Source organism: Juglans regia, chromosome 7 (genome assembly GCF_001411555.2).
Source record: "Juglans regia cultivar Chandler chromosome 7, Walnut 2.0, whole genome shotgun sequence".
NCBI lineage: Eukaryota > Viridiplantae > Streptophyta > Magnoliopsida > Fagales > Juglandaceae > Juglans > Juglans regia.
This window is the reverse complement of record NC_049907.1, coordinates 52,345,547-52,370,932: the sequence shown is the minus strand read 5'-3', so window position 1 is coordinate 52,370,932 and position 25,386 is coordinate 52,345,547. Positions and strand designations below refer to the sequence as shown.

General features: G+C 38.4%; 1 protein-coding gene across 13 annotated transcripts in view; it reads left to right on the top strand.

Moving 5' to 3' along the window:
- Window positions 1-347: 347 nt before the first annotated feature.
- LOC109000918 (SET and MYND domain-containing protein 4) overlaps window positions 348-25,386 on the top strand; it is a 49,060-nt gene continuing 24,021 nt past the window's right edge. For 12 of the 13 annotated variants that reach the window (XR_001997796.1, XR_004802030.1, XM_018977980.2 and 9 more), the window contains exons 1-6: window positions 348-697; window positions 786-920; window positions 1,570-1,656; window positions 8,364-8,435; window positions 19,571-19,772; window positions 20,648-20,766. Coding sequence is in view for 11 of the 13 variants with exons in the window: in XM_018977980.2 (XP_018833525.1) it covers window positions 569-697; window positions 786-920; window positions 1,570-1,656; window positions 8,364-8,435; window positions 19,571-19,772; window positions 20,648-20,766 (744 nt within the window). In the remaining 2 variants the exon portion in view is untranslated. Of the gene's footprint in view, window positions 698-785; window positions 982-1,569; window positions 1,657-8,363; window positions 8,436-19,570; window positions 19,773-20,647; window positions 20,767-25,386 lie in introns of those variants that run through there. The other variant, XM_035692538.1, reaches the window with a different exon arrangement.

Sequence of the window (25,386 nt, the reverse complement as noted above, 5' to 3'; positions counted from 1 at the left end):
AAACAAAGATAAAACAACTTGGATTCACGAATTGCACTAAGTTGCAATAACAAGATAAGCTGAATCACATCTATTTACGAATTGCAAGGTTATGATCTTCTACTAGAGATTCACGAATTGCACTTAAATAGTCCAAGTGCCTAGCACCGAAAGGGTGATCTCAATAACAATAATCTATGCACTTAAAAAATTTGTCAAAAGTTTAAAAGATGTAAACTAAATATCTAAGAATCTTATTTATAAAACTTACAAAGTAAAAATCTTAATTAATCTATTAATAAATAAAATAAATAAATAAATAAATACAAATAAGTGAGAGTTGCGTGGGCGATGAAAACCCACGACATTGGCCCTCGTTAGCCTAAGCTTACCCATGGCATTGGTCCTTGTGGCCTAATAATGGTTATCCATACATGCCTACGACCATGTCGCAGGGCAGTTTCTGATTGGCCTTAACACCTGCACGACTGTTTTCATTACATATGAGTAATAAAAGGTTCAACGGAGGTCCGGACGGATTCCTATGAGCCGCATGACCGACAGATCGACAAAATTCTGAGTCTGAGATATGGAGAAACTGAAATCCTTGGTTCCAGACAGCCTAAAGCGGATGGTGGCAGAGAGCACACCTGATAGTCTCCCACGAACATGTTCTTCTCTCCTTAACTTTTTCTCTGATATGGAGCTCTTTCACCAAGTAAGCAAAGCACATTCATACTATCTCATATCCTTGTTATTGTCAGTACTTTTTTCCCCGGTTATGGTAAAGGGGCTTGTTTCCGCAGATGGTTAGAGATTTGACGGATCCAGAAAGGGCCTTCTGTGGTAAGAATAAGGATGCGGCTTTGGAACTGAAGCAGAAGGGTAATCAGTGCTTCTTGAACGAAGATTACGGTTCAGCTCTGACTTGCTATTCTGAGGTCTCGACTTATTTGGATGACGTGCTCTCCTCATTTTTTAATTACAAGGGAAAACTGATTGGTATGAAAATCCCAAACCCTAACCCTTGCTATAGCCGGGGCTGATTAGTAATTGGCTTGAAAATCCCGAAACATTATCTTCTAGACATTCTGCCTTGTAAACGCTAAATTTTTCTGATAAAAAAAGAAAAGAATAAACCCTAAATTTCAGAAGCCAAAATAAGGAAGCAGGGACTATTTCGTGCCTTAAGATGAATTACAGTTGCATATTCAAAAGAAGGCCAGAGTCCTGGAATTTCTGTTATTGTAGAAATTGAGCGGGTCACTCGTGAATTTTCAAGTCAGGTTTAGACTCGACAAAAATTTTGAGTGTCAGAAACTGATTGTAATAAATTATTTAACAGTGGATTTAAAGGTAGCAGATGAGAACCCATAGTGGTTTTTCTTTTGAAGTGTTCTCCAAAAGTTTTCCCTTCGTTAGCAAAATCTTGTTTTATATATTGCTTATTATGCTTTTGATTTTGATTTTGTTGATTCTAGGTGGACGTAAAATCTTGTGTTATTTATTGCATGTTATGCTATTGATTTTTTCAATTTCGTTCCTTACCTACTTGTTTTCTTTATTTATTTTATTTTGCACAAAACACAGGCACTACGACTAGCTCCCGTCGATGTTGATGATATGGACAAGAATCTGGTTGCAGCTTTATATGTGAATCGGGCTTCTGTGCTGCATGTGAGTCCAATTCTTAAAGACGTCGTAGGGATATGCACACTTACCATGTTTTTTATTAAACCTTTTCTATTTGATGATTAAAGGTTGTCTTGCCTAGAAATTTTAGGCTTCCCTTAATGTGGATTAATAAATTGTTACATTAAATTGTAAAATACTTGGCTGATGATAGTGTAGATAATGCTCTTCTTTTTCAGTAAAGTTTAATATTACATTTTTAAAAAAAGTTAGAAATAAGGGCCATGCTAAGAATTTGATGTGATATTTTTTTATATAGGTAAAATAAAATATTATTGAATCAAGTAAATGGTGTTGCCCAAGTACACAGGGAGTATGCAAAAGAAATCACATAGTTACAAGTTAGGATATAGAAACTGATACCAAAAAGTCATGAACACTACTATAGGGGTGTAACTAGTCAAGTCTGGTCCGACTTTAGACAAAATTTAGGACCGAACTTGTATGCACTGGTTTTGCATTTTTCAAAACCGATTACGCACCGGTTATCCTCATAAACCGGTAACTGCTTTAAAAAAATCTGTTTTATTAAAAATCTGTTATTATTTACAAAAATCTGCTTTATAAAAAAAATCTGCAATGTAAAATAAAATCTGCTATAAAAAATCCGCTTTATAAAAAAAATTCTGCTATGTAAAAAAAATACTGCTATAAAAAACTGCTATAAAACAGAAACTGAAACAAGAAATCTGCTGTAAAAAAAAAATCTGCTATATATAATATAAAAAATATTATATATTATATATAAAAAATATTATATATAATATTTGAAAAATTAATTTAAATATATATTATAGTGAACTGGTCCAGTCCAGTCCTAAAAATCATGGAACCGGAATGGGACCTATTCCGGCTGGTTTTGGCATTTTAGAAACCGGTTCCACTGGTTTGGGCCGGTTCGGACGAGTTTTTCGGTTAAATTTTTTTTTTTTGATAAGTAAAATAAGACTTTATTGAATTACCAAAGAAACATGATACAAAGAAAATGCCCTGTTTATGAACGCATGTTGGAAACTAGGAATTCATGAAGGTCCATGCCATTTAAGTCTATAGCAATGGCCCAAGTACAAAGAGTTTTAAAAAATAACAATTTTAGCTCCTCCACAGATCTCTCTTTGTCTTCAAAAGTCCTTTCATTTCGTTTCTGCCATAGACACCACTTAATACAGGTAGGGATCATCTTCCACACTGCTTTAATCTGTCTCATCCCCCGGATAGAATTCCAGCAAGCCAATACATCCAAAACTGTTTCCGGCATCACCCACGCCATATCCATCCTTTTAAACACCTCATCCCAAATAGTCTTAGCTATCTCACAGTGTAGAAGTAAGTGATTTACCGTCTCACCCCCTCTTTTACACATACAGCACCAATCTGCAATAATTATCCTTCTCTTTCTTAGATTATCCGTAGTGAGTATCTTATCCAAAGACGCTGTCCACACAAAGAAAGAGGCTTTGGGAGGAGCCTTATGGCGCCAAAGCTTTCTCCAAGGAAACTGTATCTCTGGTTCTTGTGTGAGAACCTTATAGAAAGAGCGAGTTGAGAATACCCCTTTCTCTGCAGGATGCCAACACATCTCATCTTCCTGCTGAATGTTCGGTCGAACAGAATATAAGAGGCTATAAAATTCTACAAAACTTCCCATCTCCCAATCCTGTGCCGCCCGGTTGAAGTTGATGTTCCAATGAATATTTCTACCTGTGACTGAGACTTCCATAACTTTCGCCACTGTGGCATCTTTGTTACTTGCAATCAAGAAAAGAGACGGAAACAGATCTAAAAGTACACTGGTACTACACCATGCATCTTTCCAAAATCTGATCTTGACACCTGTCCCCAAGTGCAATCTAGTGTATCGCTGGAAAACCTCCCATCCTCTTCTAATGTATTTCCATAACCCCTTGCCCGCTGTTCCTCTCACTTCTCTGGTACACCACCCCTCCCCTAGATCACCATATTTGCTTTCAATCACCGACTTCCATAAGGCCTCTGGTTCCTTGGTATATCTCCACAACCATTTGCCTAGTAAAGCCCGATTAAAAACTCTCAAATTTCTGACACCCAAACCGCCATTGGAGATAGGCCGACATACCATCTCCCACTTAACTAAGTGGAATTTAAACTCCTCTCCCAAGCCCCCCCACAGAAAGCCTCTCTGTAACTTCTCAAGTCTACCCGCCACACTTGCCGGTATAGGAAATAAAGATAAAAAGTAGGTGGGAAGGTTGGAAAGTGTACTTTTGATTAAAGTAGTCCGACCCCCTTTCGACAAATACATTCTCTTCCACCCTGCTAATCTCCTTTCTACTTTTTCAATTACTGTATCCCAAATCATACGAGACTTCGGTGCTATACCCAACGGCAATCCCAAGTAAGACATAGGTAAAGACGCAATTTTACACCCCAGAATGCCCGTCAAATCCCTTATGTCTTGAACTTCTCCAATCGGTACCAACTCAGATTTATCATAATTCACTTTCAAGCCAGAAACTGCTTCAAAACACAGCAGCAATGCCTTCACCGCCCTCAACTGAGCGTGATCAGCCTCACACATGATAAGCGTGTCATCTGCAAACAACAGGTGAGAAACAGTTGTGATACCCCTACTCGGTGATCCAATCTGGAAACCACTGATGGAACCATTAGACACTAAGGCTGAGATCATCCTACTCAATGCCTCCATAACAATGACAAAAAGTAGAGGAGATAACGGATCCCCTTGTCTCAAACCACGAGAGCTAGGGAAAAAACCCTCTGGGCTACCATTAATCAACACCGAGAACCGTACCGTAGAAATACACCATCTGATCCATGACTTCCACCTCTCACCAAACCCACACCTACCCAGTAAATAAAGAAGGAAATCCCAATTAACATGATCGTACGCCTTTTCCATATCTAATTTACACATAATCCCTGCTTTGCCCATCTTCAGTCTACTGTCGAAGCATTCATTAGCAATAAGAGCCGCATCAAGAATCTGTCTACCCTTAACAAAAGCATTCTGTGGTTTGGAAACAATTTTCCCCAATATCCCACTTAATCGATTTGCCAGCACTTTTGCAATGATCTTATAAGCACCATTCACTAAGCTTATAGGCTGAAAATCTGTGATCTCAATGGCTCCTACCTTTTTAGGGATTAGTGCAAGAAAAGTCGTGTTAAGACTTTTCTCAAACTTTCCTAACAAGAAAAACTCTTGAAATACCTTCAAAAGATCTGCTTTAATCACCTCCCAACACTCTTGGAAAAAACCCATAGAGAAGCCATCCAGTCCGGGAGCCTTATCTTTTGCCATCTTTCTAACCACTTCAAATACCTCTTCCTCTTCAAAAGCCCTCTCCAATCTGGTAACGTCCCCTGGTTCAATAGTGTCAAAAGCTAGACCATCTAACGTAGGCCTCCAACCCACCTCTTCCGTGAGAAGCTTTTTGAAGAAAACAACCACATGGTCTTGGATAACCTCTTCTTCTCTATTCTCAACCCCTTCAATTCTCAGGACTTCAATGTTATTATTTCTTCTATGTGAGTTCGTAATTCTATGGAAAAATTTCGTACTCCGATCCCCTTCTTTCAACCAAAGAGCTCTTGATTTTTGGCGCCATGAGATTTCTTCCTGTAAGATTATCCTTTCAAGATCAGCAACCAACAAAACTTTTTGTGCTTGTTCCTCTTCATTTAGTGGCCTCCCTTCTTGTAGTCTTTCAAAATACTGAATTTCCATCAACTTGGAATTTTTGTTCTCCTCCACATTTCCAAAAGCTTGTTTATTCCACTCCTTTAGATCCTTTTTTAATGCTTTCAGTTTGTTTGCAAAAATGAAACTGGGTGTACCTTCAAATTGATACGACTTCCACCATCTTTTAACCCTTTCCACAAAACCTTCTGACTTCAACCACATATTTTCAAACTTAAAACACATTCTGCTGTTACGTACACCTCCACAATCCAGAAGAATAGGCCAATGATCCGAAGTTATACGACTCAAACGCTTTTGCCATACATCCGGAAAATGGCTTTCGAACTCAGAAGAAATCAGAAAACGATCCAAACGGGACCATGTCTAATTATTTGACCAAGTAGCTGGACCCCCTGCTAATGGAAGATCTACCAAGTTTAAATAAAAAATAAACTCAGAGAACTCCAGACTTGCTGGTCTCAATCTTCTATTTCCCAAACTTTCACTCTGGAAGCGCACCACATTGAAATCCCCCCCAATACACCATGGGAGGTCCCACCAACTTTGTACCCCTGCAAGTTCATCCCATAAAATACTTCTATTGACATCTAAGTTAGGTCCATACACTCCAGCAAATGCCCACAAGAAATCATCTGATACACTTTTAAAAGAACACGCTACCATATATCTCCCTATGTACTCCTCCACTTTCTCTACTACCCGTCTATCCCACATTATCACAACTCCTCCCGAAGCCCCTGAAGAGGCCAAATATACCCAATCCACATAAATATTACTCCACAAACTCCGGATAATCCTCCTACTAATCATCTTCAACTTTGTCTCTTGTAAACAAACTATGTCCGCTTTCCATTCACGAAGTAGACGACGAATCCGAAGACGCTTCTCTACCTCGTTTAGGCCCCGGACATTCCAAGATAAAATCTTAGGCTTCATTGGAGAACATTCAGCCCCTTCCCATTTGCCTTCTTCCTACTAGAACTTGCTTCCGAGTTCATCGACCACATTAATCTTTTTAATTCCCTACTCTTCTTTGTGCTCCCCCTCTTTTCTTGATGATGGCCAGCTTCCATAGCAGTTAACAAGGCTATAAACTGCTCCTCATACCCAACACATTCAATTCCCACAACATGTTGAATTTCTTTAGCTTTATGAATAACCCAATCTGATGCTTGATCTGGAAAATAATAATTTAGTGGGGTAGGGTTTCCCATTTTATTATTCTGATTCTGAAATTCACTTCCCATAGAAAAATCCTCCAAACCACATGGGATGAAAAGTTCATCTTCCACAGAATGCATGAAGTCATCAGAATCTTCTTCTACCTCAGCCAACTCTAGGTCTGCTACTGGTCTCCCCGACCCTTCCACTGGAAAGAGAGACATCCTAGCCTCCCCCAAACGCAAGCTCTGGTTCTCCTCTGCCGAAGGAACCCTAGGTTGTACGCCTAACAGAGGATTTCGGGCACAAGCCTCCGGCGAGACCACACCGGCGACTTCCACTACCTCCGTCGGCGCCATCTGTTGCTCCTCGAACTCTGTCGGCGCGTCTGTACCCTGTCCGGCGCGAACTTGAGCCCGTGACGCTCGATGGAGTGTATCGGGCTAGAACTCGGTTTCGCGAGTTCTGAAGACCCGGATCCAGACCCGTTTACTTGGGTCCTGGATAACGACCCGCATGAATGGGCCTTAGGCTGTGGTCCGTAGCTTTGGGCCTTAACTTGAGACGGCCCAGCCCTAGCTTGATCTTCTGCTTTCGACCGGCGCCAAACATTCCATCATTTGCTGAATTTTCCTTTCTGTTGAGCCTTTTTTCGAGTGAATCTCAGCCCATCCACCTCCTTCAGCTTATCTGCTCCCTCACAATCCTTTAATGAACCGACAAAGGCTACGATAGTAGCCATATCCTTCTGCAATGCACGTAACTGCCCCTGCATTTCCAACAACTTCCTTTGCATTTCCCATGTCTGACAGTCGACAGAGGCCCTGCCATGGGCATGGTTCACCCTACCTTGCCAACGTCCCTTACCTTTGTCCAATCCCTTCGCACCAGCCACAGCAGCCACCTTCTCCTTTGTCCAATCCAAAGAAAGAAAGTGCCTAAAAAGAAATTTCTAAGTTCATCCAAAGAGCACTCTGTATCTTTAAAGCTTCTATCATACCTTTCGAGCCAAATGCCACATGAGAAATAAAGTAATAGTTCTCCATACAGCATCTACATGGATATTACCTTGAAGGCCTTTCTAATAAGCAAAAAGACCCACCACCCTCGTAGGCATAACTCATGCAAGTCCGGTCCTACAAAAAATATCGTCCCATAATGCCATTACCACCTCAGAGCATTGGCATTGGCCTAGCCAAAGCCAAAATTTGGATAAAACTAGATGTTTTGACTAAAAGTCAAAGCCATTCAAGTATAACTCCACATTAGACTATGTAAAAATAAGCCAAAATAACTTATAACAAAAAAGCCAAAATAATAATATACTATTATTTTTTTAATAATAATTTATTTTTTCATATGTTTCCACTACATTAAGCATATGTTAATTAATAATTTAGAAATTTCTAAATTATTAATTAACATATGGTTTGTGTTAACATTAGAATGCTAACAATTTGGAAATTAAATATTGGTTTGATCTGTGAACAGTGACTAGCCAAGTTTGGACTTCCCTTTCCATTTACTATAGCTCAGAGTTTCACCCAAGGGACTTTAGCTAGTCCAATGCAGCTCATTTAAGTAGAACTTAGCTATATTTTAGACTTCATTAGCATTTGGCTAGTCCAATGTCAGTGCTCTCACAATACAATAATAGGTGATCCACATATTCACCATTCTTTTTACACATGCAACACCAATCCATAACAATAAGTTCACGCTTTCTCAAGTTGTCCATGATCAAGACCTTCCCAATTGACCAGATATTTTTATCCTAGTCTTTTAGCTGGGTTCTCATATACTCTTCCATGTTTGTTTGTTCTATCAGAAACTAGACCTTTTGATGGAGGGCCGGCGAGACTGCAATCGAGCCCTTCAGATTTCTCCAAGCTATGCAAAGGTAATGCTCTTATCTTGTGGCTCTCATATAGTGTTTCCTATTATGCTGTTGCAGATCGGAATATACCTTTTCAATTTGTATCTTGCTGGTATGTGACGTACTTCTCATGTATACTCCTTGTGTACTTGGGCGTTATCTATTTTTATGAATACAACTTCTTGATTACCAATAAAAAAAAAAAACATTTTGGAAGATTTGTCATCATATCTAGTACAAAGCATGCTATAGTTTATGTTCTATGTAACACTCTTTGTAATACCCTAGATTGTGTGTGTGATTGTGTATCAGATGGTGGTGAATGAGATCCCAGATTGTTTGGAAATGAGAAGTTCTTGCCTTTAATGATGAATTTCAAGTAGTTCCAATTGTTGTTTTTTTTATAAGTACGTAGTTCCAATTGTAACATTGACTAGTCACTTTGGAGTATGAGTTCAGATGTTGCGTGTGCCTTCATTGGATCATTACAAAAGGTGTTAGCGGAAATCCCGACCAGAAGTGTGGACTTGAGCCATGCTACCTATTAGAGATACTGCTTGCCCTAAACAGGCGGGTAACACCCTTTCCCACCCCAGCTTGGGCGGTATGGCCTTTTTTCCCCACGTACCTATTCGTTACCACCTTACCCCACTTGTATCCATTGAACGAGCAGGGGGTGTTAGAGGACATGGTGTAATTAGTGTAACTTGTGAATGTATAATTGTCAATTGGTGTTTCATGTGTAAGAAGGATAGTGAATTTGTTAACCATCTTTTTCTTCACTGTGAGGTGGCGACAATATTATGGAATGAGATTTTAGCGAGGGTAGGCAGTGCTTGGGTGATGCCTATGCATGTGGTGGATTTTTTGGCTTGCTGGCAAGGTTCAGTGGGATGTAGAGGCAGTGCAGCAGTGTGAAGGATGATTCCCTTATGTTTGTTTTTATGCTTATGGCTAGAAAGAAATGAGAGGTGTTTTGAAGATTGTGAATGTTCTCTGGGGGAGTTTAGGGATTTTTTCTTTAGTACTTTTAAGTTTTTGGATGAAGAATCTATGAGGAGTTTTTGGATGAAGAATCTTGTAAGGGATGAGAATATTTGTAATGTTTTATTTTAGTACTATTTTGCTTTAGCTTGTATACGTCATGTGTACTCACTTGTATACATCCTGTATACTTAGGCTATGCCTATTTACTTGAAATAAAATCTCTTATTAACTATAAAAAAAATATATTGTTGAACATCAATGAATTATGTAAGAATTCCCTCCATGTGTGTTTACATGGTATCAAAGTGTTGAATAGTTGGTGGTGGTAAGTGGTGTACAGTGGTTCAGCTAGGAGCGGCCGAAATCGAGCTCGCTGTTGTCTAAGCTCGCCAGAGTGTTTTTTGGTGTCCTATCTTTTTTTTTCGGCCAGATCTAGGCTCACCAGTGTTTTCTGCTACCAGATTCGAGTTCACCATTGCCCTCTATGCATTTTGGTGGCTTCTCTCTTTGTTGTCGGTAGTCGGTAGGAGTTTCAAGTTGTTTCCGGCAAGTTTTTGGTGTCGTCTCTGGTATTAGGCACCAAAGTTGAACTCATTGTCATTTTCTATGCATCCTGGCAAGTTTCTCGTCATCATTGGCTGTGGAAGGGCTCTTCGTTGCTGAAAATGTTGAAACCTCCGAGTGTTTGGTTGCAGGTATAAGCTATCCAATCCTCGAGTGCGGATAATCCCAACCTGGAGTAAGAGCTTGTTCTTATCCGAAATAACATCTGTTTGGTAACAAGAATAAGGTAATACCCAAATCACTTATTCTCGTTTAGGATAACCTAATCCGTGTTTAAGGACAACAATAGGCCGATACCGGTTCAGACTCGATACTAGTCGATACAAACTCGATACAGGCCGATATAAACTCAATATAGGCCGGTTTCAAGCCGTTATGTGCCTGTTTTGTCTGATACAGACTGATTTCGACTGATACAGAGTCAAAATTTGGTTACTTAGTTGGGTACTTGAGTCACGGTCTCTTGCACCAAACTTTAATATGCCTATGACTTCGATGAAATTGAATGGAAAGAACTACATGCTATGGTCAAAATCTATTGATCAGATTACCTATAAAAAAAAAAAATATGTTGATCAGATTAGTGAGAGATCCGCTTTGATTGAATCCTATGTTGCTCTTGATGAGTGTGGAGGCTGAGATTGTAAAGGTGCACGTGGGGGACGTGATGCCAAAGATAATTGCACTCGAGGTCGTGAATCTCGTAAGTGCCCTTATTGTGGTTGCAATAATCACTCGGTAGACTATTGTTGGGATTTACATGGTAGACCATTTGGGTCCACTCATCGGGCCATTTGCCAAGATGCTATATCACTGTCAAGGAGCTCCAGCTCGATTTTTGGGTTGCACAAAAACTTCATCTTCGATAGCTACTCTTGCCCATTCAGGTACAAGGTTTGCATGTCTTGTCTCATCCACTCAAGATCTATGGATCCTCGATTCAGGAGTTAATGAACATCTGACCAGTTTGTCTTATGCCTTATCTAAGATACTGTGACATCTCCAATGAGTGTTACTCTTGCTAATGGTTCTCTTGTTAAAGTTACAAGAATTGGATCCACTAAGCTCACCGACTCTATATTTGTGTCATCTGCTCTAAATGCTCCTAGTTTTCCCTTCAGTTTGTTAGTTTTAAACAGTCACCCACTCAAGCCTTCACATCCTCCTCATCATCTGCTTATGAATGACAATGTTACCTTGGTCACCACTCTCTTTCCCTTTTGAAACGTCAAGTTAGGAATCTTAGAAACGTCTCTATTTCCTTGTGAAGCATGTCAATTTAGTAAACATCATCGTGTGTCTTTTATACCTCAAATTGATAAACGAGCATTGAGTCCTTTTGAATTGGTTCACTCTGATATATGGGGACCAATCAACATTGAATCAAACAAGTTTTAGTATCTTGTTATATTTGTTGATGACTACTTTCGTGTGACATGGTTGTTTCTGATGAAGACACTAGCTGAACTTTTTCCATATTCAAAGTTTTTTGGAAAGAAATTAAAACCCAATTTAGCAAAAAGGTTCAAGTTTTGCGTTTTAATAATGCTAGAGAATATCAATCTAGTGCTTTTGCTACTTAAGTAATAAATGAATTGTTCATGAAATTTCATGTTCTTATACACCCCAACAGAATGGGGTGGCTGAACGCAACAATCGTCATTTGTTAGATGTAACCCGAGCACTTTTACTGCACATGCATGTTCTTAAATAATTTTAGAGTGATGGTATTCTTACTACTTGTCACCTTATTAACTGTATGTCTTTATCAATCCTAGATGATTTCTCTCCCTTTTCCATCTTGTTCCTTTCATCTCGGACATTTTCTTGCCTCCAAAAATCTTTGGGTGTATTTGCTATGTTCATAACCTTGGTCCAGCCTTTGATAAGCTTGATCCACGTTCTACCAAGTGTCTTTTTGTTGGTTATTCCTAGACTCAAAAAGGATATTGCTGCTATAGTCCTATTCTTAGACACTACTTCACAAGTGTTGATGTTATCTTCTTTGAGCCCGTGCCCTATTTATTAGACACATCTTCGAGTGTTGAGTGCGATCCTCTACTATTATACTTTCTCCTTCACACTCACCCAACCTTACCCAACCCCCCTTAGTGCCTCCCCTTGTTTATTTTTAGGTTTACTTGCGCTGCTTGCGGCCATCGGTTCCCATGCATCCACCAACAGTGTTTTCATCTTCAGATCCTGAGTTACCTAGTACTTCAAATTCTCCGCCTATTACTCTCCGCAAAGGTACTCATTCTTGTGTTACTAAACATCCGATTAGCCAATTTGTCTCATATCATGTCTTATCTCCTTAATTCTGATGTTTTACTTCTCAACTTTAAAATTTTTCTGTTCCTAAAACAGTTCAGGATGCTTTATCTAATCTGAGATGAAGGAAAACTATGAAAAATGAAATTGATGCTCTTCACCATAATAGGACATGAGATCTTGATCCACTACCACCTGGTAAATAACATGTTGGCTGTAAATGGGTATATATAATCAAATTACATCCTGATGGTTCTGTGAAACGTCTGAAAGCCTTCTTGGTTACTAAGACTGCGTTTAGATGTTGAACTGAGTTGAGTTAATTTGAGATGATAAAATATTGTTAGGATATTATTTTTTAATATTATTATTATTTTGAGATTTGAAAAAAAAGTTGAATTGTTTATAATATTTTGTATTGGAATTTGAAAAAATTGTAATGATGAGTTGAGATGAGTGTAGGAACCAAACGAAGCCTAAGGGTACATTTGGATAGTGAGAAGTATTGAGAATGTTTGTGAATAGTTATGAGTAGAGATTAGAGTGAGTTTGTGGGTCCCATTGAGAGTATTTTGAGTTGTTTGGATGTGTGAAGTATGTTGAGTTGTTGACTTTTGAGTAGGTAGTTGAAAAATGTGTGGGTCCTATAAATATTATAATGATTTTATTTTTAGTAATAAATATTATAATGATTTTATTATAGTGATTTTTTAATATTAATAAATATTGTAGTGATTTTATTTTACTTTTATATATTATAATGATTTTATTTTTAATTTATATATAATAGTGATAAATATTATAATGATTTTATTTATATATATATTATAGTAATGTTATTTTTTATTTATATATTATAGTGATTTTATTTTTAATTTATATATAATAGTGATAAATATTATAGTATTTTTTATTTATTTATATATAATAGTGATTTTATTTTTTATTTATATATTATAGCGATTTTATTTTTTATTTATATATTATAGCGATTTTATTTTTTATTTATATATTATAGCGATTTTATTTATATATTTAATAGTGATAAATATTATAGTGATTTTATTTTTTATTTATATATAATAATGATAAGTATTATAGAATGTTTGTGAATAGTTATGAGTAGATATTAAAGTGGGTTTGTGGGTTCCATTGAAAGTATTTTAAGTTGTTTGGCATGTGAAGTATTTTCAAAAATACGAGAATACTTGGAAAGTGTTGAGGATACTCTAGTACCCAAACACACCCTAAGGGTTACACTCAAACATATGACATTGATTACAAGAAGACGACCTCCCCAGTTGCCAAAATCTTCTCTGTTCGAGTGTTGATCTCTCTTGCTGCTAATTTAGATTGACCCTTATTTCATTTAGATGTTAAAAATACATTTCTACATGGCGACTTGCATGAAGAAGTTTATATGTAAGTTAAAAAATACATTATATGGTTTGAAACAATCTCCTCGAGTATGGTTTGAGAGGTTTTTTGATGTTGTATTGGCAAAGATACCAAACAGACCTTGGTATTTCACCTACATAGTGATGCATGTCATATTTTGTTGTTGTATATGTGGATGACACTGTAATTACTGGGAGTCACTGCTGGAATTGCTAAGTTGAAACAGTTTTTACATGATCAGTTTCAGACAAAAGACTTGGGCAAGTTTAGTTATTTTCTTAGAATTGAAGTCAGTAGATCTAAAAAGGGTATTAACCTATCTCAAAGAAAATATGTACTTGACATTCTTGAAGAAACTTGCATGTTGGGTGCACGACCGATTGACACGCCGATGGACCCAAATCGTAAACTCTTGAAAGAGGAATGAGAGTTGTTTGGAGATCCAGGTAAGTATTAAAGACTTGTTGGGAAATTGAATTGTCTCACTCTCACCAGACCGAACATCTCATGCAGTGAGTGTAGCGAGTTAAGTTTTACAAATGCCCAAGGTCTCACATTGGGATGCTGTAATTTATATTTTTCGTTATCTTAAGCGAGCTGCTGGCCTTGGATGTTGTATCTACCAAATGGACGTCTTAGGGTTGAAGGCTTTTCAGATGCTGGTTGGGTAGAATCTCCTTCAGTTAGAAGATCTACTACTAGATATTGTACCTTTGTGGGAGGTAACTTGGTTACATGGAAGAGTAAGAAACAAATAGTAGTAGTTCGGTCTAGTGTAGAAGCTGAATACATGGCAATGGTTCACACTACTAGTGAACTGACATGGTTGATTCACTTCCTTCAAGATATTGGGTTTCCAGCTCCTGTCCCTCTTTAGTTATTTTGTGATAATCTAATGTGGTGCATATTGCCTCTAATCTTGTGTTCCATGAGAGGACTAAAAACATAGAGATTAATTGTCACTTCATTCGAGATAAAATATTAAGTGGTGACGTTTCTACACCTTTTGTGAAGTCTGTTAATCAACTCGCAGGTATGTTTACTGAGTCATTATGTTGTAGTTGGTTAAAGTTTATTTGTTCCAAGCTGGATTTGTATGATATATATGCTTATAAAAAAATGACATATATGTCCTAGCTTGAGGGAAAGTGTTAGAGGACATGGCTGTAATTAGCATAACTTGTGAGGGTATAATTGTCAATTGTACGTAGTATTATATATTGTTGAAAATCAATGAATGATGTAAGAATTCTCTTCATGTGTGTTTACAGGGGGTTTCCTTACTATCACATGTAAGTTCGTTTGTCATCCTCATCTAAATAGGTCTAAATTCACAAATCATCAAATCTCCACAAAAAGTACCTAAAAAACCAAGTATATGTGCGAAGATGTCTCTGCACATTAAGGTCTTTGGGTAAAAGTAGGGTCTCACACACACAAAGACACAAGTAAAGCAGGCGGGTGGGCTTTGATCAGCCCCCACCCGTTTTCTTTCTCAATAATTTTTATTAAGGCCTTGTTTGGTTACACAGATGAGATGATAGATCTGTGAATAGTAGTGAGATCATTTATAAATAGTAGTGAAATAATTTGAGTTAAGATTTTTATGGAGTTTTAGAAAAGGATAGAGAAAAAGTTGATTAAAAAAATTATAAAGTTAAAGGAGGGTTAAAATATAATTTTTTAATACTATTTTTGTTTTGAGATTTGAAAAAGTTAAATTATTTTTTGAGTTTTGTTTGAAAGTTTGGAAAACTTGTAATAATTAGATGAAAAAGTTGAAAATTTAAAAATTTGAAAATTTGAAATTGAAAAATGTTTGTGTACCGATCATTTGAGTGTGTTTTAAAATAATCTAGGCTCAAGTTTTTCTCTCCATACGCTGAACGTTACAATGGCGGTTGAGGGCTTTTGATGGCAAGATTTTTTGTTGTCTTGGAGGGGATGATGGGCTTTTCGAAATTGGTAGTAATAGAATCAAAAGTTTTTGAGGTAACAAGGGATGGAAGATTTTTGTGCATTACTGAGAGGAATTGGAGAGTTGTGAAAGGAATGAGCTTGGGGGTGGCCACGGTACTCTGGTTTATCAAAGCATTGGAGGACTGATTGAAGGGTGAAAGTAAAGAGTTCTATATTGCACATCGGGAGGGAGATAGAGGTTTCATTGCACATAGATGTTCTAATTCCCATGGTTATTACATGGCACTAGTGGAGTATGGAGGCAGCGCTTGACGGAATTTCATCTTCATTCCAAAGGAGAGGGGCGGAAAGGGCTGGAGGAAATTGGTGGGGGCGCTAAAGGAGGTTTGAAGAGAGGGTGGGCAGGTTCGCATGTCGCCACTCGTAACCAAGGTGGCTATGAACCAACCTCAAACGCGTATGTACATGGAGGTTCTCCAACAATCGAGGGCATCGGTGCCGCTTCGTGAGCAAAACAGACCTGGAAGAAGGTCTGACACATCAGAAAGTCTGAGCGGAGCTGTTGGTCCAGTTAGGGCTGGTTGTGTTGTTATTACAACAGGCGTACAGAGACACGATGGTGGTGGCATGTGTGTTGTGGCCTAGCAGAGGAACATGTTTATCGAACTCTTATGGACATGAAAAAGTAGTTAGATGCATTGCAAGGGAAAATGGAGTGCCTTATACAGTGCGCTGAGAAGAATAGGGTGATGGGCTTGGGCTTGGGTCAAAGGGGTGGCTTGGATACAAAAAAAAATGGTATGGGTGGCCTGGATACAGAAAGGCTAGTTAGTAAGGCCAAAGTGGCATGGGCCACTCCACTGGGCTTCAAGTTGGAGACCAATTAAGAGGGAAGGCAAAGCAGGCTTGGGTTCAGGACTTGGGCCTCAACTCGTGGGCCAAATAAACACTAAGAAACTGGTGAGCCCTATATTGCAGGCAGAGGAACCATTGGCGGCGGTGGAGAGGGAGGATATGGTAGTGGTGGAGTTGATGGAGATGGCAATCCCGGCAACAATCTTGGGTTTTCAAACTCCCTTACTGTCGGCCGATAGTTTCTTGGCACGGAGTGGACAGATAGGATCGAGCATGTTTGTGGTAGAGCCAACGGTCCTAGACACAGGTGACCCACCTCCCTTACCATTGGCCTGTTGTTCTTCGGCATATAGTGAGCAGAAAGGGCCTTACAACTGACAAGCCCTTTGTGTGAAACTACTGACTAGGAATGCTGGTTTTCTCTTGCTAAGGGGTGGAGACAAGGGTGCTGGTGGCCTCGAAGTGGGCATCAAAGGAAGGGGTTGAGATGGATGGAGAGCCTATACTGCCGAAGTCTCTTCTACCATGTCAGCACACTTTTTGAAATTGGGTTATGGATAAGGTGCAGGAAATCCAACGTTGTGTGGGAATTGAGTGTTAAGAACAATTTATGGCTTTGTTAACTGCCATTGAAGTTGGAAATATTCAGATCAAGAAATCTGGTTAAAAAAAACAGAGAGAGCTCAAGAGATTAACTTGGTCTGTCAATTATGAGGATAGTTTAAGTCGAGAAAGATCCAAAGGGAGTGGGCTGACAATGTCTCCATGAAGCCTAAGATTATGTCATGGAATGTTCGAGGGCTTAATGAGGTAAATAAGTGCCCGTGGATAAAAAATTCACTCCAAGAGTGGAAGGTGGATATTGTGTGCTTGTAGGAAACCAAGATGCAAAATATTTCAAGAAGCATCATTAGAAGTTTATGGAGTTGTCCATATGTTGACGGGTCTTTCTTGCTTCGATGGGAGCATCAGGTAGAGTACCAGTTAAGTGGGATAGAAGGGTGATGGAAAAAATGGAGGAGTATATCGGGGAATACACAGTGGCTTGTTCTTTTCAAAATGTGGAGGATAACTTTAGATGAGCTTTTGCTGGAATTTATGGGCCTACCTTGGGCAGCAGTAGAAACTTTCTATTGGAAGAGTTGGCCGGGTTACACAGTTGGTGGGACCTTCCTTGGTGTATAGGTGGGGACTTTAATGTTGTTAGATTCCAAGTGAAAGATCGGGAGATGGCAGGTTGCGGCCAGCAATGTCGAGTTTCTCGAATTGTATGTTTGAGTTGGGGTTGGTGGACTTTCCTTTTATGAGTGGTGCATTCACGTGGTCCAATATCCAGACGTGGTCTAGATTGGACAGATTTTTAGTCTCCCTAAAGTGGGAAATTCATTACTCAGAGATATGTAAAAAAAGACTGCCTCGCCTATGTTCTAATCATTTCCCTATTTTGTTGGATTGTGAGGAAATTCAAGGAAGAATGAGATACTTTAAATTTGAGAACATGTGATTAAAGCTGAATGATTTGTAGAATGGGTTTATCGAAGCTTTATCGAAGTCGGTGATTAATTACAAATATGGAGGCTTCTGGGGGGGGATTGTGCTCTAAGGAGGTCAATGGGGTTTATGGAGTGGGTATATGGAAGCGCATTAGACGTGGGTGGGGAGTGTTTGCCCGTAATACTAGAATTGTGATGGGAGATGGCTCAAGAACTAAATTTTGGCATGACATATAGTGTGGAGGGACTCATTCTCTACAAGGTTCATACTTGCACGTGAGAAAGAAGCTTCAGTGGCGGACCTCATAGAGAGGGATGGTGATTTACTCCAGTGGAATGTGAGCTTCACTAGTGCAGCCCAAGATTGGGAAGTTAGCAACTTCGTTGATTTCTTCCAACTCTTAGGCCAGGTTTGGATACATAAAATATTTCATCTTATCTCATCTAATTGTTACAATTTTTTTAAATTTTTATACAAAATATAATAAACAATTCAATTTTTTCAAATCTCGAAAAAATAATAATATTAAAAAATAATATTCTAACAATATTTTATTCAACTTTCAACTTTCATCTCAACTCATCTCATCTCAACTAACTATCAAAACCTCCCCTTATACTCCATGAGACCGAGCGCTCAAGGAGTTGATACTTTGTGGTGGATACCTACCAAAAAAGGTATATTTTCAATTCGTTCTAGTCATAAGGTCCTCACACAACCGCAAAACAATCACTTTCTATGGAGAAGAATTTGGAGAAATAAGGCCCTTACTAGGGCGGCATTTTTTGCATGGACGTCTCTGGGAAAGATTGTGACGAAGAATAACTTACGGAAATGTAGGGTGATAGTGGCGGAATGGTGTTGTATTTGTAAACAAAGTGGTGAGACTGTGGACCATCTTTTACTGCATTGCGAGATTGCTAGAGCACTATGGGTCGATGTATTTAGATGGGTAGAGTTAGCCTGGTTTATGCCTGCTACAATGGTCGAGCTTCTGGTATTTTGGTCAAACCTCGGCGGTATTCGACAAATCTCAGCTATGTGGAAGATGATTCATATCTGTATTTGATGATGCATTTGGAAGGAATGAAATGACTGAACGTTCGAAGAAAACGAGCGTTCATTGGAGGAGATTAGATTACTTTTTATTAGAACTCTGTTTCTTTGGGCCAAAGCTGTAGATTTCAATAGTCTCAATTTTCATGATTTTCTTATTTATATTTCTTCCTCCTAAATAGGTGTCATCTCTTGTATACCCCCTGTGTATCTGGGCTGCCTATTCGTATAAATATAATTTAACTGTTTATCTATAAAAAAAAAAAAAAAAACCTTGTACCAGGCCTAAATCGGCCTGTTTGGCTAGTTGGGTTGGCGGTTGTCTACCAATTGCCTAGCGGGTTTGGGTGACCCGCCCCCATCCCGACCACCTATGATGGACTTGGCTTGGCTTGGCGAGGACATTGGGGATTTAAGGGGGGGGGGGGGGAGATTTTTAATCCTGGACTGAGTGTGATTGTTATAGGAAAGTGGTGAGTGCCTGTGCGCATTTATTTCTTGCTTCAGGTATTTTGACATTTATTTCTGGTCTTTTTTTTTTTGTTGTCACATCACAATCTTGCTGCATGAATTTATTTTTGGTAATTTTCAAATATAACTTGTCCTTGCTGCAGGCATGGTATAGGAGAGGTAAGATGAATGCTTCTCTGGGAAACTTTGAAGATGCAGTCCATGACTTGAATATAGCTAAGAATTTGGAGTTATCATTCGGTGGACAGAGACAAATAGAAAGTGAACTCAGGATAATTACAGACATGTTTGAGAGGACAGAAAGTTCACTCGTACAGCATAAGGAGAATGAGTTGGATCTTTTAGGTAGGATGGTCTTCGATATCCATATATGGTAATTGCATTTATTTTTTTCAATTTTTACGGGGAGAACTGTGCTACGATGTTCTGATATTAAACCATTCTAGGCCAATTTGTTTATCCAAGTCAAATTCAGGGAGTTCAGGACTATTGCTCATATGTTTACCTGTATAATATATCGTTATGGACTCAAGAATACCGCTGCAACAGTTCCTCTTGTAATTTACATTTTTTAACTGGCATGCATTGAGATTGAGAAGCTTTCCTTCTTGTTGTGAAATTCTATGTATACTTTGATTTATCCCAAACCTCCTGCGGGAAACCCTTTGGCTGGTTTTAGGGTGCAACAGGAAGATGCCATTTCTTATTTTCGGCTGTATAATAGTGTAATCAATTAATAAAGAACGATTTTTAGAGTGTCTGAGAACTTCTTTTTTGAGACGTTTCTGTTGTGTGCTTATGCTTCTCTCAGACTAGTAGCAGTTGCAAATTGACTGAATGTTTTTACAATAATTCTTCTGTCTAATCATTAACAGAACTTGCATCACTTCTTGCAGCCTTTTCATCACTATAAATCAGTTTTCTGTGTACTTAATGTAGTTTGTTTAAAGGAATTCCGCATTGGTTAATGGACCTGTTGGGCGTCTCCACTCAATAGATTAATGTACTTTGATGCTTAACAGTTTGCTCATATAGAACTTCCGGTTGAAGTATAATTTGTTGTCTTAAGCAATTCTGTAGAAATAAATTTATAATGAGAGATGCTTCTTTTTAGTTTTGAAACATTTAAGATGGTCTGGATAAACTTTAGTTCTGATATAATTCTTATGTTTAATCATATTGACTTTGACATCATTTGCTCACATGGAAATTTTGGACAGATGAGCCAGACCAAATAAAACTGAAGTGTGTCATCACACCAAATAAAGGAAGAGGTATGGTGGCACCAAGTGACATCCCTCCAGCTTCCTTGGTTCATGCTGAAGAACCTTATGCCCTGGTATTAACTGGAATTTGTTTCATCCGTGATATCATCCACTTTTTAAGTCATATATGTTGTCATTTTCTATTGTTTTCAGTGTTTTAGTCCAAAGACAGTTACAATCTACTGCCCAATTGTGTGTCGACTAATCTACTTATCCCGTATATATATATCACCAATATGGTAGTTGTTATTTGGGAAGATTCTTGATGATCTAATGCCTTGTCTTATTCTGTTTCACTCTGCAAAAGACAGTTATGATCCAATGGAGATCTGTCCAATGAATATAATGTTTAAGATATATTGAGCACTTGGTACCAATGAATATTCCCGAAGTTTGGAAAATAGATCAATAAAAAGTTTTGTTACATGTCTAAACTTATTGGATAACCCCCTAAACCACTACAACACCGATATACACACATGCAATAATTACTACAGGACATAGAGGCGAGGTCATTGGCACAGAATAATTGATTTTCAATGTAATTAAAAAGATGTGGCTGAATCATAACTATAGAAAACTACCCTAATTAAGAAAAGCACACCCGTGCACACACACATGTACACAAGCTGGTTACGTTATGAACTATACCGAGCCTCTTTGAAGAAGTCTCATGTTTTGCTTTATATTTCTATCACTCTGTTCTTTTCTCTGTGCAACAACTACCCCCACTTGTGGCTTAAGTTGATGGCAGCTAAGTTGCCTCACCATGTGTTTTGTATGACAAAGAAATGGTCTGTAGTGTTTGCCTTGACAGCTGACTAGTGGCCGGCCTCCAGCAATGCTGTGTCACTGCCACTGCCACTGAAGCTAGAGGCTATTAAGATTGGCCTTCAGTGCCTTGCACAACAATATCACTATTGGTTCCATAAATATTAAAGAGTCCAAAACTGAAAAATATCTCCACAGTTTTACAGAAACCCCTTTAGTGTTAAAGAGCTTGGCAAGCATATCTTGCTTCTGGCCACTAGAATGTTCTTCTGCCAATTCAACCATCTCTCTATGAAGGTCAGCATGTAACTGCTTACCTGTCAAAAAAGTTCTCAAATTAAGATTTCAGTTTATCCAACTTGTTAGAATATTAATTAATTGAGTAAATTCATTATTTTCTTCCATTTCAAGCTTTTAGGACCATTATTGATTTAAAACAGTGGCCTTAAGTTCAACCTCCGACTTCATTCTTTACCCCTTATTTCAATATATTACTCCATGTGTTAGATCTACTTATAAAGGAAAAATTTGAAAGTATAGCCCATATGAGTGGGAATGTTATAATTTAAATAAAGGACTAAATCTGCATTTTCTCACCCGCATAAGCTTTTGTGAGATATGGTGATTTAACACAACTAAGCCTAAACTAACTTTCGGTAGATACCACACACACAAACACACAAGCTGCCCCCATGGCATCATTTTAGATAATGACAAGTTACAAGGATGAACTTTGCCCCCACTAAAAAAACTTATGTATAGGCTTCATCTTCGAACAGAATCTTATGGATATTCCCCTAATTGTTTTCTCCATTGATAGAATCGTTGTATCCCCAGATTGGGCACTGCACTTTCCTGATCTGTCTCAAAAGAGACTACCCAGATTTTGTTCTGATCATTTTCTCATTATCTTAGACTGTGGAGGTCTTCAAGGGGTAGAAGGTATTTCCAATTTGAGAACATGTGGTTAAAAGCATAAGGGTTTGTCGACAATGTTAGGCAATGGTGGTCATCCTACCATTTCCAAGGTAATCTTGAGCTTTATCTTGGGTTGCAAACTAAAGGCATTGAAGAATGACATAAAGACTAGGGATGAACAAGTCTTTGGAAATTTGGAGCATCAAAAGAAACTTTTTCGGATGAGTTACAAGGCTTGGAAGGTGTGGAAGAGGAGAGAGCACTATGAAGAATAGAATCTACAAAACCAATTGATTATTTGGTCTTGAAAGTGTTACTTTAATGGAGGGGGTACCTTGGAGGTTGAAATATTTATAAAAAAGGTGTCTTGGAGGCTGAAATCAAGGACTTCATGATTAAGAGAGGACAACAAGTGCACGAAGGTTTTCCATCAAGTGGCTAACTCACATAGGAGGAACAATGCTATTGGGATGCTGTTGGTTGATGGCTTTGTCTCTTCAGATCAAATTGAAAGTAGGAACTGTATGGCGCAATATATTAGCATTTGTTTTCTAAGAGGTTTGTGTTGAGGCCTAAGCCCGATGGACTAGCACAGACTATTGAGGAAGAGATGACCACGTGGCTGAAAAGGCCATATGCAGAGGTAGGTTCTCCGGGTGGTAAAAAGTATGTGTAGTGACAAAGAATCAGGGTGGATGGTTTTACATTGAATTTCTTCCAAGCTTGCTGGAATGCTATTAAAGATGACCTTATGCGGGTATTCCAGCATGTTCATACCAACAGTAAGTTTGAAAAAAGCCGTAATGCCACCTTCATACCCTCATTCCTGAGAAAGCTAGTGCAGTAGACATTAAAGACTTATTCATTTGCCTGGTGAACAGTGTAGAAGATAATTGCTAAAGTCTTGGTTAATCGGTTGAGTAAAGTAGATCATTTTGAAGCGGCACACTTCATTTATCAAAGGTAGACAAATTCTAGACTCTGTGCTTGTTGCTAATGAATGTCTGGACAATACGCTAAACTTAGGTGAGCAGGGGTACTTTGCAAGTTAAATACCGAGAAGCCCTACTATAATGTAAATTAGGAGTTTCTTTGTTATTTTCTTGAAGATGCAAATTGGGGGAAAAACTACAACCTTGAATAGCGCATTGTACCTCTTTAATGCACTTTTTTTGTATTGGTGAATGAGACTTCAGCTGGTTTCTTCAGTAGCTCCCTAGGTTTGAAGTATGGTGATCTGTTCTCCATTACTATTTGTTATTATCATTGATGCTTTTAGTAAAATGGCATTAGCTACTACTGATGGAGGCTTCCCTCAAACTTTTCTATAGGGGCTAGTAATCTTGGTGTCCTTAACACTTTCCACTCACTGTTTAGATATTCCTTGATCTCTTGTTCAATCGAGCTCTCTTAGGGAAGTGGCTTTGGCACACCAGTATGAAAGGGAGGCCTTATGGAAAGTGGTAGAGGATTTTAAATTTGGTTGTGCTTAGGGTGATGTTAGTGGATTTGTGGAAAAATCAAATGAACCCCATGAGGTGGGGTTGTGGAAATATATTAGAAGAGGTTAGGGGTCTAGAATGAGAGAGATAATTTGTAGGAATGATTCTCTTAATTCGTAACATAAGTACAAGGCAGTATATATAGATTACAACAGAAGAAAGGAAGGAAAGAATAAATTAAATGCTAACTTCTAAGGAAACTAAAATCTGATAGAATATTCACACATTTACAGCCAATATCTCCTAGAATACAGTAGAGTTGACTAGGCAGATTTTGAAAACTTTCCAACACTCAAGCTGGTTTGAAGATATCTTCCATGGCCAGCTTGTTGATTAAGTTTTCAAACTGTTTCTTCGACAGTCCCTTTGTAAGTATGTCTGCTACTTGCTCAGTTGTAGAAATATAGGGCAAACAGATTACCCCACTATCTATTTTCTCCTTGATAAAATGCTTGTCCACCTCCACATGTTTTGTCCTGTCATGAAGAACTGGATTGTGAGCAATAGCTATTGCAACTTTATTATAACAATATAGTTTCATTGGTAATGAACTAGTAACTTTCAACTCTTCCAGCACCATTTAATCCACAGTGCTTCACCAATTCCATGAGCAACGGCCCTAAACTCGGCCTTTCCACTACTCCTTGCCACCACATTCTATTTTTTGTTGTGGCGTGTTACTAAATTTCCTCCAACAAATTTGCAATAGCCAAAGTTGATCTTCTATCAGTGACACTTCTAGCCCAATCTTCATCAGTGTATATTTCATCTTGTAAGCTCTCATGACCTCCAAACAATTAGCCTTTACCTGGAGTCCCCTTTAGGTACCGTAGGATTTTGTATACAACATCAAAATGTTCAGGTCTTGGTGAGTGCATAAACTGGCTTACCACACTTGTTGCAAAGGCTATATCTGGCCGTGTGTGAGAGAGATACAGGAGTTTCCCTACCAATCTTTGGTATTGTTCTCTATTGATTACTTCCTTAGGTTTAGCTGGTTGGAGTCTTAGATTCGACTCTATAGGTGTCTCTGCCGTTTTACACCCTAATAAACATGTTTCTCCAAGTAAATCAAGAACATATTTTCATTGGGAAACAAATATACCTTTCTTTGACCTTGCAAGCTCCATACCTAGAAAATATTTCAAGTTACCTAAGTCTTTGATCTCAAACTCCTTAGCAAAAATCTTCTCTATCTCTCAATTTCATTGTTGTCATCCCTTGTCAGAATAATATCATCAACATAGACAATAAGTATAGCTACTTTGCCTCCACTAGTGTGTCTATAGAACATAGTGTGGTCAGCAGTAGCCGTGACATTTTATCACCTTCCCAAAGCGTTCAAACCAAGCTCTAGGAGATTGCTTGAGTCCATACAAAGATTTCCTCAATCTACACACCTTCCCCTTGCCTTCTTTGCCTTCAAATCCTAGTGGTAGATCCATAAAAACTTCCTCCTCTAGGTCTCCATTGAAGAAGGCATTCTTCACATCTAATTGATAC